The 14,136-nt window shown below is 41.5% G+C and overlaps 1 protein-coding gene across 1 annotated transcript in view; it reads right to left on the bottom strand.

The window, feature by feature from the left end:
• Positions 1-11,204, bottom strand: part of LOC100135903 (Shaw-related potassium channel protein Raw1) — a gene marked incomplete at its 3' end in the record, with an annotated part of 32,077 nt that extends 20,873 nt beyond the window's left edge. Inside the window, 1 exon segment of the mRNA NM_001124272.1 lies at positions 10,668-11,204. Within this exon segment, the coding sequence (NP_001117744.1) occupies positions 10,668-11,204 (537 nt within the window).
• Between the last annotated feature and the right edge of the window lie 2,932 nt (positions 11,205-14,136).

Below are 14,136 nucleotides of genomic sequence, written 5' to 3' on the forward strand. Positions count from 1 at the left end.
GAATGCCTACAGACTGTTGGTACTGAAGAGAGAAACAGTACTGTAATATACAGTAGATACGGGAAACGATCACCACATCGTTGAGGAAATTCTAGACAAAGTGGTATCATGGCATGTGCGTCATTTGTATCCTAAATGCATTGTCCAAAGGTTTTATCTTGAGACAAACTGCTAATCTCATATTATAATACATTAAGCCAACATGCGAGCCACCCTTCCTCATTCTTACCTCTGACCTGCAGCACAAGCAATGTGTGTGCATGCATGAATGTGTCTGAGCATATGTGTGAAAGCATGTGCTTGTTAGCATGCATGGCTGTGTGTGTAAACATCATCCAAGGCAGATTGTGATGTATTTGTGTAACGGCTTTCATATAGTGAAGGAGAGTCGGACCAAACTGCAGCGTGTCGATTGCGATCCATGTTTATTTAAACAAACGTCAACACGACTAAACACGAACACCACAAAACGAAAACAGCCTATACTTGTGTCAACTAACATCAAACAAGGCCATCAAGACACTCAGGACAATCACCCACGACAAACTCAAAGAATATGGCTGCCTAAATATGGTTCCCAATCAGAGACAACGATAAACACCTGCCTCTGATTGAGAACCACTCCAGACAGCCATAGACTTTGCTAGATAACCCCACTAGCTACAATCCCAATACATACACACCAGAACCCCAGGACAAAACACACCACAATACAAAAAACCCGATGCCACACCCTGGCCTGACCCAATACATGAAGAAAAACACAAAATACTTAGACCAGGGCGTGACAATTTGATCTGGTGTTCTCAACAGAACATGTATCAACAACATTTACAGAAAACGAATGAGTGAGTGTCTAACTATAAATGAGAGGCAAAGTGCATTATAACACACTCAAGTGAATTACTGTATGTTGTCATGGTTTGGGTGTGGGGGTGTTTCCGTAATAGATGTGTGATTAGCTTGTTGAGTTGTGATAAATCAGTGTTACAGAAAGCCAGGAAGTAATTTGAATGAACCATTAGGAAGTCAAATTTCCACCACTGTAATAGGCAAGTGAAAATAACCCAAAAGACATAACGTACAGATGTATGATCTTATTTTGAGCTAATTTGCTACAGCAGGAAGATAATCCTTCAGCAACAGGAAATTTGAACTATTATGTGGATTATAATTAATGGATATTTTTGTAGGGGTTAATACACTTTTTACGTAATGGAAAATCAAGTCTGAAATTTCAAAGTGGAAATGACAACCTTCAGAAACCTTCTTTAAACCTCAATTACACTACAAGTTTTACATGTCCTGCATTAAGGGAAAGCTCTCCTGCAACAGGGGGGTCAAATGAAGATCCTTTAACTGTATTATTTCTGTTTGGAGCAAATATGTTTTAGAAGTGCTGATCATGAGCCATTGTCCTGTTTGCATTACAGGTGAAGGAACCGACTGCACACAGGACTACCTACCTACAATCCCACTCATACAGTACAATCCCATGCACAGAACTGATGCCGACCCAAACATAATGTCTACACTGCAGACTGACCAGAGCAAGCAAGCACTTGCACTGCACCTATCAGCTCTATTTGAGAGGGTGGTTATTTTCCCTTTGTGTCTAGGCTGGCAAGGCCTCACCCTTCAGTGGGAGGGAGCCAAAGACAATGCTGAGTTTACAACTGAGAATATAACCTTCCTCCAAGGAAACCAATCAGCAGGCCTTTCTGTCAGAACACATCACACACTCATCAGAGATGGTTATAGGAGCCATACCGTTGGGAAATAAACACCCAGCAGCTTCACTACCAAGACTCTGCTACATGGAACTGAATTAACACTAAATAAGAAGCTTAATGGACAGAGATCAATAAAGATAGAAATGTGACCATAATAAATACTGTATGTAAGTCTGAGTGTGCTGTACCTGCTAGTTTAAGGACAAAACCACTGAGCAGAATACTGCATGGATATTAACATTCAATATGGAATTAAGTCAATGATATTGAGCACAAAAAAATTGGAGATATTTGGATTTTGCTGTGGGTTCTACTCTGCAAATTGCATTGGTCGCATACACATATTTAGCAGATGTTCTTGCAGGTGTAGCAGAATGCTTGTGTTCCTAGCTCCAACAGTGCAGTAATATCTAACAATACACAACAACATCGCAAGCATGTGGTTTGTTTGAGAGGATGCATTGAGATAGTGAATACACAATGTAATTAAGTTAAAAGGCTGCAAAGTAGAGTGTGCCACAGAATGCGTGCACATGTCAAGTATATCAAATGCTTAATCAGGAAATGTTTGAAGTAAGTTACAGATGTAGGATCTTAATTTGATCACTTTTTTTGTTGCTTCTAAAGTTTGGCATTTCAGACTTGATTTGCCATCATGAAAAATGTATCAAACCCAACAAAAAATGTCCATTAGTTATAATCCACATATTAATTCAGATTTCCTATAGCTGTAAGATTATTTTCCTGCTGTAGCAAACTGCCTCAAATTAAGATCCTATGTCTGTAGATGTTTCAGTCACAGTGCCATTGTAAGTGTAGGAGACAGCATTGAGTCAATGCTAAACAAAATAAAACTGCAACCAGACCCTTCTCTCCTACAACCCCTCCCACACTCTCCCTTTTAGACTCATGCCTCCTAGAGATGAAAGCATGTCACGTTCTCTTATGTAACTTTCCCTCCATCCATCTGCCTTTCTCTGGGCTTACTGTATGCGTTTGTGACAATGTATTTGCATTGCCTGTTTATGAGTGTGTATTACATGCAGTATGTGTAATTTTAGATAAATACTTTTGTATATATAGTGTATTTGTTTCATGTAAAGTGTGTTTGTTTGAGTTTGTTCTTAAATGTTATTAGGCATGAATCTGCATGAGAGAGAAGAGAGAAAATGTGTGAGGTGCTGTGTGGCTCAGTTGGTGGAGCATGGCACTCCCAATGCCAGGGTTGTGGGTTTGATTCCCATGGGGGAACAGTATGAACAAACATGAAACGGAATGCACTCACTACTGTAAGTCATTCTGGATAAGAGTGTTAGCAAAATATGTTAAATTAGAACCCTGGGGACCTTTTCACATGATGAGGGTGGATAGTGTTGTTTTCTGTGAATCAAGGACTGTTTCCGTGGGGTTAAAACAACTCCTGTAACATACTATACTGTATGTAACATACTGTTTCCTTCAGTAACTTACAGGTAACTGGCTCCCAGTAAATTACCTTAAAAACAACATGCATTATTTTTACCGTGTAGGGATCAAGTTACAGGCCTTGCCTAATAATTGTCCATCTACGTTTTAGTACATGAGATTCTTAGCCTTTGTGTGAACTCCCTTGCAGTTCTAGAAGGGCCTTGACTGACAGTTTAAAAGCTGTGTCAATAAATAGAGACATTGCAATGTAACTACCAACAACATAAACAGCTAAGGCCTCATTCACAGCTGGCTCAGCCCCTCCCGTATCATCCTGTATGTGTTTTGCGTTTGCTATATCGATGTGAATATTGATGTGAATATTGATGTGTTTGATGTGTATTGATGTGTATTCAGGGCTCATCTGTGAAAAAGACTTTGGTCTCAGCATGACTCCCTGTTAACTACAATAAAGGTAATAAAAACATTTTAATCAGCGGCTAATATCATAAGTGGCTTTCATTGATCAAAAATTATATTATATCGCCAATGAATGAAACTAATGCTATGCAGACAGTCAAGTCCAGAAACAAAATTCACATAACATACACATATGTATGCAAATGTAAAAACGACTCTATTGGTTTTCTCTCCAACAAATCAACAAATAGCCTACACCAGATCCTTTATACTGCAAAATGGAAGTCATATTGAACTGATTGATTGAACATTTGTTTGGAAGACGTTTGTTAGCCCAGTAACAGCCATTGGTAACCATGGTATGCATCCAAGGTTGAAATGCTTGCTGGCTGTTTTTAGTTTTAGGTTGTAATTAGATCACCCTGTCAGAGTATGATCTGAGAGTGCCAGTAGAGACAGTAGAGACAGTCGAGATTGAACATGTGCTGCTGAAGCTGTATGATGCCTCAGAATGCTGAGTTAGCTCAGAGCTCCACCACCACCTCCCTCCCTGTTCCACTCACCTGCTGCAGTCTCTCATGGGAGATAAAACATGAAAAGGTTATTGCTATGAAACAGGCATTCCCACTTAACTGATTTCCTCTATTACTGTGCACATCGAAAAGAGAGAATGCATATGTAGCACTTACAGCACTATAATGAACTATACAAATCCATTCATACACAAACCACAACAGATTGGGTCATCTGAAACTATAGGAAGAAAAGAATGAGAAATTGCACATCTTGGCTATATCTTCTTCAAGCCAGCCATATTCAAATATCAAAGGCAAAGCCTTTACTAAAACCGTCTATCAACTAGTTTTGGATCTAAGTTTTCTAAAACACTTCAAGTAACGTGACTTGATAGTGCCAACACATAATGTTGCTCTGTTCCAACTGTTCCAATGCCTTACCTTGGGTAAATTACTCACATCAACTATGAAAGCCTCTATTTTGATGAGAGGACAGAAATGATAGAGAATGATTCTTGAATTATGTATACTAACTTAGCTCAAGAGCCCTTATGATTACTGAGACTCAAGCACAGAGGCATAACATACTATAACATGAATGACAATATATGTAGGCAGATAAACACCCTAGTAAATTATGAGATACTGAAGGACTCAGACACTTGGCTGAAGTGGTTGGGATAGCAATAAGTGAGCATTTTAAGGAAGCCGTGGTCAGTGCATCATCATGCTATCCCATGGCCTGGGTTTAACGCCTGCTCTCTCTGATAATGGACTCCCCCAGCAACAGACACGCAAAACATTTGGCTAGGCCATGTGTGTCAGTGGTCCCCGTGCTCAGTGCCAGTGTGCCATTCCTCATCATCACTGCTGCCCACACCACTCACACAAAACACTTACATTTTAGTCATTTTGCAGAAGCTCTTATCCAGAGCGACTTACAGTTAGTGCATTCATCTTAAGATAGTCATAGTAAGTAGATTCTTCCACAATGAAGTAGCTAAAAGCAAAGTCAGAGCTAGTAAGAGGGGAAAATCAAGTGCAAGAATTAGATCACAAAATCCTTTTTTATTTTTTAAATGGGGCGAGGTGAGGGGGTAATGTGGGATTATTTAAAATACTCTTTGAAGAAGTAGGTTTTTAGATGTTTTTGGAAGATGGGCAGGGACTATGCTGTCCTAGCTTCATGGGGAAGCTGGTTACACCATTGGGGTGCCAGGACAGAGAAGTGCTTGGACTGAGATGAGAGGGAGCTGCCCTCCTGTAGGGGTAGGAGGGCCAAGAGACCTGAGGTGGCAGAACGGAGGGCTCGGGTTGTGGTGTAGGTTTTGAGCATAGCCTGAAGGTAGGGAAGGGCAGTTCCTCTTGCTGCGCTGTAGGCAAGTACCATGGTCTTCTAGTGTATACGAGCTTTGACTGGAAGCCAGTGGAGCAGACAGGCCTATATCCATCAGTAATCACCTTGGCCACACATACCAATAGCAAGTGACTACATACAGTAGGTGTATGTTATTGTCCACAAACATGCCCTGTGATATTGTTGTGGTAGTTGCATCCTGCTGTACAGTGTCCTGTGTGGCTAACTTGGTTATTTCATATATGTCACACTAAATCCTATTTTTGTAAGTCATACACAAACTTAATATAAATACACGTATGAACATGTGAATAAACATCAGATGAATCTGAGGGAATTCTGACAATAAGCCTAATGTCAGATAAAAAACATGACGATCCGTTGAAAAGCCTCTAGTCACATTCACGTCCATAATAATCACCCTGCCTGCTGTCCCTAATGTCTCTGTCCATGTCTGGTCCACCAATTAGCACAGAGCAAGAAACATATTCAGTTAACACTTAACATTCAAATGAAAAACAATCTCAATCAAAACTTAGCTAAATCACTGTAGTTTTAGAGACTAAGCTGTTGAAAGACATGTATTTCATTCAATGATCATAGTGATATTTGAGAGCCACACATTAGTGTTTTCTGTGAAAACTGGTAGAGCAAGTATGTCAACAGGGAGGGCTCAACATTAAAAAAAAAAACTGTCTTATATGGGTTATATTTTGAGTGGGATAAATCTGAGTGACACCCTCATGTCAGATGGTATGGTCTGGCTGAGGTAATGGCTATGCCAGCATGTATAGCTAATGGACAAAAGTGATGAATAAACTGAACAAACACTCCCTCACCATGCCAGATCTTTCAGTCCGAAACTGGAAAGACAGAACATCTTGTGGTTTTGCAGGTCATGAAGATCAAATCATTTTGGTGTTTAGGATTTGTCAGATGACTGTTGGGTGTATGTTCAGAGGAAAGGTTGTTGGAGCCAGTGTTATCTTGTAGATGAAGGAGGAACAAGTGAGTGTAACTTTCCTCTCTGTTTGGCAGTGTAATGGTGGCGTGAGAGGCCTGTATTCTATATTTGCCCCAGTTTGAGTGCTTTTAGCTGGGTGCCTCATTCCTCTCTGCATGGGATATTAATTATACAGGAGCGCAGGGACAAACCCCACTGCTTTTTAAGGGGTGTCCTGCTCCACTTCTTTTGGGAGCAAGAGCTGTGTTAGATATCCCAGTGACCAGCTTTTGATTGGTTTGTGCATTTCCCTATTGGAGTTGGACTGTGTCGATGTGTATCATGCACATGCTCACCTACATGTGCATGATGTGTGTTCATACAGTTACACATGTGAACCTCAATGTACTACAGCATGCCACATGATAGACTAAGAGCTGGTGTTGTTTGATAAAACAATATGTCCATCTATCTAGGCCCCAGCCCTCCAGACGAGTCGGTCTCCGTGTGGATCTCCTTAAAACCTAGATGACTTCCTGTTAAAGTGTGGCAAGGTTAGCCATGCAGCATGTCTTTAGTGTAATAGGATGCCTCCCTCTCTCTCTCCATTAATTACTAGGGTCTGTGCCCAACTCTGCTTATGCTAATCGCTCCAGCCCCCAAAGGAGTAACCAGTCTTGCTATGTTCAGTTCAGCATGGATCTGTTACTCACTCTGTGTTGGTTAGAAGCTGCCGTGACAGCCACACTGTCTCTCTAGTGTAATTACGTAGACGTATAGCTACTTTCCATGTAGGTGCACTTTTCTCACTCATTTTAAGTAGAGTGGATCTCCTTCTAAACTCAAGAGCAGTTTCCTCCCAGATAGCTGAAGGTCGTAGTAGCTGGCAGGGTGTCTGTATGGTCAGTAGGCTCCTCACGTTAAAGCTGACACATCCACTTTAAAAGCATGATATTGATTTCAAAACTCTCCCTCCACATAAACTCACTGCTGTGTTTCTTATGTGACGTGGAGTGAAGCATTACAACCCACAGCCATGGCTGCGTGAAAAGAAACCTCCTACCCATTCCCATCCAGCAGCTCCCTCTTCCACTTCTAACCTAAACAAACCCACATATACCCTACCTGTCCCAAAACCCCACCAAACTGCATTCAGTCATGCACTTCCTTTTCTCCCAGCTGCACAAAGTAATTTCTCATCATCCTCACCATTTAAACACATTTTACTTCAGTACTTATTTACATCCTTACATGAGCAGCAATTAGATTGATCAATAAACTAATCTAACGACTTGCCCTCTTGCAAATCCAGGCAGTAAGGGCCAAGTCATCAACAGTCCAAGGGCACAAGATGCCTCAATGACCCCTTTCATAAGTAGGAAGACTAGTAGTTGTAGCCACGTGTCTGAATTATGGTCAGTCTAAGTTCCCTTAGATTGCATTCCAAACTAAAGGCAGGTCAATTTAATGGGGCGGCAGGTAGCCAAGTGGTTAGAGCGTTGGGCCAGTAACCAAAAGGTTGCTAGATTGAATCCCCAAGCTGACAAGGTAAACATCTGTCGTTCTGAACAAGGCAGTTAACCCACTGTTCCTAGGTTGTCACTGTAAATAAGAATTTGTTCTTAACTGACATGACTAGTTAAATACAAAATTCATATAGTGCTCACTGGGAGTATGTGAGCTATGTCTGAAAGCAACATGAGTACCACTACACAGACATCAGTTATACAAGCTACACCTGCTTCACATACACAGGTACTGTATGTAACTGCATTTACTTACATCACCACTGCATTAATCACCATGTAATACCTAGGTATTAATTCTGCATTTCGAGTGGGATATAGAGTGGAAGCGCAGCATGTCCGCCAGCAAGGCAGGAGGGTGTATGAGGTGGCAGAGATGAGGTTGGGTGTTTATTCAGAAAGGTGATAATGAGGCCCTCCTTGTCACCCAGGTGAGATTGGGACTTTATTAAGAAAGGTGATAATGAGGTCCTCCTTGTCACCCAGGTGAGGTTGGGTGTTTATTAAGAAAGGTGATAATGAGGTCCTCCTTGTCACCCAGCACCAACAAAGGGGATATAAAAATGTGATTATTTATTTTCTTCCTTCTATAACTATTATTTACATAGGACGTTACTGGAGCAAAAGATAAGGACAGACGGTCAACATGTTTTTCCTCTGAGATCAGTGTTACGTTTGCCCCTGCTGACCAAAACTGGGCCTAATAAGGATTTATTAACAACTAATCGACTCCTTGGCTAGTTCATCTCACATAATTGATCAGTACAGCAGGATTGTCACAGCAAAATAATCTTACTGCAACAGGATTTAAACGTTTACTCCATAATGTTGCTTGATTGGCTGTTAGGCTAATAGATGACCAAATTTTGGCTACATGAAAAGTGGAATACTGTTAATACAACCATGTGTTAGTGTGGGTTTTCAGTGAATTTATGTCAATCACAAAGCTCAACTGCATTTCATGCGGTGCATTCGCAGCAACATAAGTGATCAAATTAAGATCCTACAACTGTAGCTTCACGTTTTGCTCTCACAATCCTCTGTGAAGGCCCTATGGTGTGTCTGTGTACACTGCATGGTCTCTATGGTTCAAGTGATCGCCAGTTGCTAAGGCACCAGTACATGGTCATTCATAGTAACTCAGCGATTTACTGTCACAATGAAAGACTGAGAATGAGAAACAGGTAAAGAGAGTGAGAAAATGGAAAGGAGGCTATATGAGAGAACCAGAGTGTAGACAATAGACTTATAGCTCGTGGAAGAGAGAGGGTAGACTATACTGTTACTTACTCAACCCTGCACTATTGTAATCACTGCCCCTCAGGAGAAATGAGAGGTGCAAAAGATGGAGTCAAGCCAGTATGCTCCAGTCTAAACGAGTAAGCAGATGCACTTATACACATTGATCTAAGGATTTATGGAAATTGACAGAGCCAAAGCAGAGGCTATTGCTTGCACTTACGTAATTTGCAAACTGCTCAGTCTCTGAGGAACAGCAAGGGGAACAATAACTAACCAAAACATAACATATATGCTGCATAATCCATATTGATTGATTGACCAGTTGATTGATTATAGATACATTCTGAAGATGTTATACTCTAACATGTATCCTGTGCTGAGCTAGGGGAGGATGGATTTCTGATCCCTGCATCTCCTCACAGCTGTCTCAGGTCAGTGGGTCAGGATCCTATTGGGTCAGTAAGAGACTATATTTGAATTGTTTTCAAGTGAAACTAAAATGAATTGGGAATGGGAATACCAGGTGTGATAGGTGTTGTTGTTCAAAGCTACGTTAATTTACAAGGAGAAGAGACAGAAAGGTCAGGCAAAGCTAATAATTAGGTTCTAAATACAGCTACAAGCCTACAGAACATGGACAGCTCCAAACAGGCAATGTAACGATGGACCATCACAAATATTAATCTTCTTGATCACCATTCTGTTCCAGCCTAGGAAAGAGCGAAGTGCATGTCTTGTTAACTCCCCCACACATCCTGGTCCTCATTAAATACGGTGAGGGCATATAAACAATTAAACTCTCATTCTAAGTTGTATTTAATCTAGTCCTCGTGAGGTAATTCATAAGACCTCACATGAAAGCAGGGTGGTTGCATGTTGCAGAGTTGAACTGCAGGAAAGGAGGCAGTTGATCAATGCGACAAGACGCCCAGAATGCACATCTCAGAGAGTGAGCGCAGTGCATCATCACTTTTGTGTGCGACGATGGACCCATTAAAGGGGAAATCTGTTGTTCAAACAATAACAAAACCTTTACCCCACCACTGTTCTGGTAAACAGCTGAGAGATGGGGCTGGAGAAATGTAACCACTTTCAAATTCACAGACAGGGCTATGGATGCAAGTTTTGACCATTCGTGATATCAACATTTTAGAGGCAATACAGTGTTTGTTTACAATTGACTTGTTTAACAATTAAGTAAAACAAGCTTATATTTTGGGTTCTGATGGGCTACGACAGTTGCCACGACTAAGCTAATCAGGAATTTGTAAGTTATATCATTCAATAATCAATGTGTATATGTCATTAATTGAAAAGTCTAAAAATGTATGTGCCAACTTCAGATTTCAACTTTAAGCTTAAAATCCTAATACATTTTCACGAGCCCACACACACACACACAGGCACGAGCGCGCGGGCACGGAGAGCGAGAGAAAGATTGTAAAGCATAGTTTTTTTCAGGCCATTAGTAGACCTATCTAAACTTTTATTGACTCAAGATGACTGATTCCAACTCTTACTTACCCTTGCATATTTAGATGAATAGGGATCCTCGAAGAGTGCCCAAAGCAACCGCTGCCAACGTCGCCAATGCCCCCCGGATTTGGCATCTGGTCCATCAAGAGCCAACCTATTGATCATTCCCAGCGTTTCCTCATCCCCATCCTCCTCTGAATTCTCGGGGGGGCCACCCCCAAAACTATCCAATGCCTCCTCGGCCTCTCGATGTTGCCGATAAGTCATCCAACAACATGGTTCCACGTCAGTCTCATCTATACCCCAAAATGCCAACTCCTCCTCGTACAACGGGCCGCAAACATCTGCAGGACAGTGCAACTTCCCGGTCCTATAGTAATTGAGGATATGGGCAAACACCCCCGGGTGCCGGTCAAAGAAAAATTCCTCAATCTTGGGATCGTAGTCAAAGTGACTGTGGGCATCGGGCTCGGCGAGCCAAGCTAACCGGGTGCCCGGTAATGTACGAAGGGTGCTACGGTAGGTCTGGTGTCTGATACCTCCCACGTTAATCACAATACGATCGTTCTCGTCGCCTTGTCCCATTGCGTCGCTTAGGCATGTCTCGAGCAGGTTCCAGACATTATATTGCAAAATATGTGCGAGGCAACGCAGTGAGATCTGGCCGACACATGAACTCGAGATGAAAGAGGAAAAGAGAAGGCAGATTTCTTCCCGACTTCTTTTATTCAGCCTGCAAAAAAGCACAGGCTCCACTCAAGCATTCAGATAAATCCCAACTTTTAATAATACAAAAGAACGCAATGCCTCAACGGATGTTTGATATAGTTGCAAGGTAGGCTAAAGCAAAAAACAGCCTGTGCCTGCCCCAGAAACAGGATGGGAAAAAATTTAAATGTTCATGGTTAAGCTACATCACAAAACCAAAGATGAACACCCCTCCGAAAAGCGTTGATGAAAAATGTGTGTAGGCTATGACTCCATATAATGAAAACCTAGTTCCAAATCCACGCCGTCTTTTAATTAGAGAAACGTACACCCCTTGTTGCATTCAACGAAAGATGAGGGTTGTGGTGCTGAACGGACAGCACCAGTCTCTCTGAGTGCACACTCCTCACACTCCCTCCCTCCCTCCTCCTCTCGCTCTCTCTCATCATCCCCCTCCCACTGTCTTTGAGACAAGACTCTTGCACTCCCTAGTCCCTTTTCTTTCTTTATATTCTCCTCCTTGATCCCAGATGCAGGACTGCTACAGGGAGATCAGCATTGATTCTTGACAATTACTGTACATGTTCTGTATTCAATAAAGCTCTTGAATTCCTATATGCCTAAAACACAAGTCATTGAATGAGTGCCACTGCAACTTAATGTGTTATTTTTGAAATTGTGTTCAGAGGAGGATGAGAGGAGAGCCTGCAGTATATGCAAGGTTATACAGACTCCTTGTCATGGTTTTGTAATAAACATTAAATAACATTCATTAGTTCGAAAGGATGCACAGGTGAATGCAGCTAAATTGATGAGGGGTGTGTTGCGGACAGCTGTTTGGGCTCTGTCAGCACCATGGACAGGTCACATACTGGCTTCCACACAGGTGAATCACCTACATGACAACACACTTGTTTTGAGCATGAAGTTGAGTCTAGTTACTATTTGTAACAGTTAGTGCTCAATATATATATATATATATATACAGTGGGGCAAAAAAGTATTTAGTCAGCCACCAATTGTGCAAGTTCTCCCACTTAAAAAGATGAGAGAGGCCTGTAATTTTCATCATAGGTACACTTCAACTATGACAGACAAAATTAGAAGAAAAAAAATCCAGAAAATCACATTGTAGGATTTTTAATGAATTTATTTGCAAATTATGGTGGAAAATAAGTATTTGGTCAACAACAAAAGTTTCTCAATACTTTGTTATATACCCTTTGTTGGCAATGACAGAGGTCAAACGTTTTCTGTAAGTCTTCACAAGGTTTTCACACACTGTTGCTGGTACTTTGGCCCATTCCTCCATGCAGATCTCTAGAGCAGTAATGTTTTGGGGCTGTTGCTGGGCAACACGGACTTTTAACTCCCTCCATTTTCTATGGGGTTTAGACCTGGAGACTGGCTAGGCCACTCCAGGACCTTGAAATGCTTCTTACGAAGCCACTCCTTCGTTGCCCGGGCGGTGTGTTTGGGATCATTGTCATGCTGAAAGACCCAGCCACGTTTCAACTTCAATGCCCTTGCTGATGGAAGGAGGTTTTCACTCAAAATCTCACAATACATGGCCCCATTCCTTCTTTCCTTTACACGGATCAGTCGTCCTGGTCCCTTTGCAGAAAAACAGCCCCAAAGCATGATGTTTTCACCCCCATGCTTCACAGTAGGTATGGTGTTCTTTGGATGCAACTTAGCATTCTTTGTCCTCCATACACGACGAGTTGAGTTCTTACCAAAAAGTTCTATTTTGGTTTCATCTGACCATATGACATTCTCCCAATCTTCTTCTGGATCATCCAAATGCTCTCTAGCAAACTTCAGACGGGCCTGGACATGTACTGGCTTAAGCAGGGGGACACGTCTGGCACTGCAGGATTTGAGTCCCTGGCGGCGTAGTGTGTTACTGATGGTAGGCTTTTTTACTTTGGTCCCAGCTCTCAGCAGGTCATTCACTAGGTCCCCCAGTGTGGTTCTGGGATTTTTGCTCACCTTTCTTGTGATCATTTTGACCCCACGGGGTGAGATCTTGCGTGGAGCCCCAGATCGAGGGAGATTATCAGTGGTCTTGTATGTCTTCCATTTCCTAATAATTGCTCCCACAGTTGATTTTTTCAAACCAAGCTGCTTACCTATTGCAGATTCAGTCTTCCCAGCCTGGTGCAGGTCTACAATTTTGTTTCTGGTGTCCTTTGACAGCTCTTTGGTCTTGGCCATAATGGAGTTTGGAGTGTGACTGTTTGAGGTTGTGGACAGGTGTCTTTTATACTGATAACAAGTTCAAACAGGTGCCATTAATACAGGTAACGAGTGGAGGACAGAGGAGCCTCTTAAAGAAGAAGTTACAGGTCTGTGAGAGCCAGAAATCTTGCTTGTTTGTAGGTGACCAAATACTTATTTTCCACCATAATTTGCAAATTAATTAATTAAAAATCCTACAATGTGATTTTCTGGATTTTTTTTCTCATTTTGTCTGTCATAGTTGAAGTGTACCTATGATGAAAATTACAGGCCTCTCATCTTTTTAAGTGGGAGAACTTGCACTATTGGTGGCTGACTAAATACTTTTTTGCCCCACTGTATATACACTACTGTTCAAAAGTTTGGGGTCACTTAGAAATGTCCTTGTTTTTTTAAAGATAATGGTCCTCTATGACCATGTAGATATTCCATAAAAAATCTGCCATTTCCAGCTACAATAGTCATTTACAACATTAACAATGTCTACACTGTATTTCTGATCAATTTAATGTTATTTTAATGGACAAAAAAAATGTGCTTTTCTTTCAAAAACAAGGACATTTCTATG

The sequence above is a fragment of the Oncorhynchus mykiss genome, chromosome 26 (assembly GCF_013265735.2).
Source record: "Oncorhynchus mykiss isolate Arlee chromosome 26, USDA_OmykA_1.1, whole genome shotgun sequence".
In the NCBI taxonomy this organism is placed as follows: domain Eukaryota; kingdom Metazoa; phylum Chordata; class Actinopteri; order Salmoniformes; family Salmonidae; genus Oncorhynchus; species Oncorhynchus mykiss.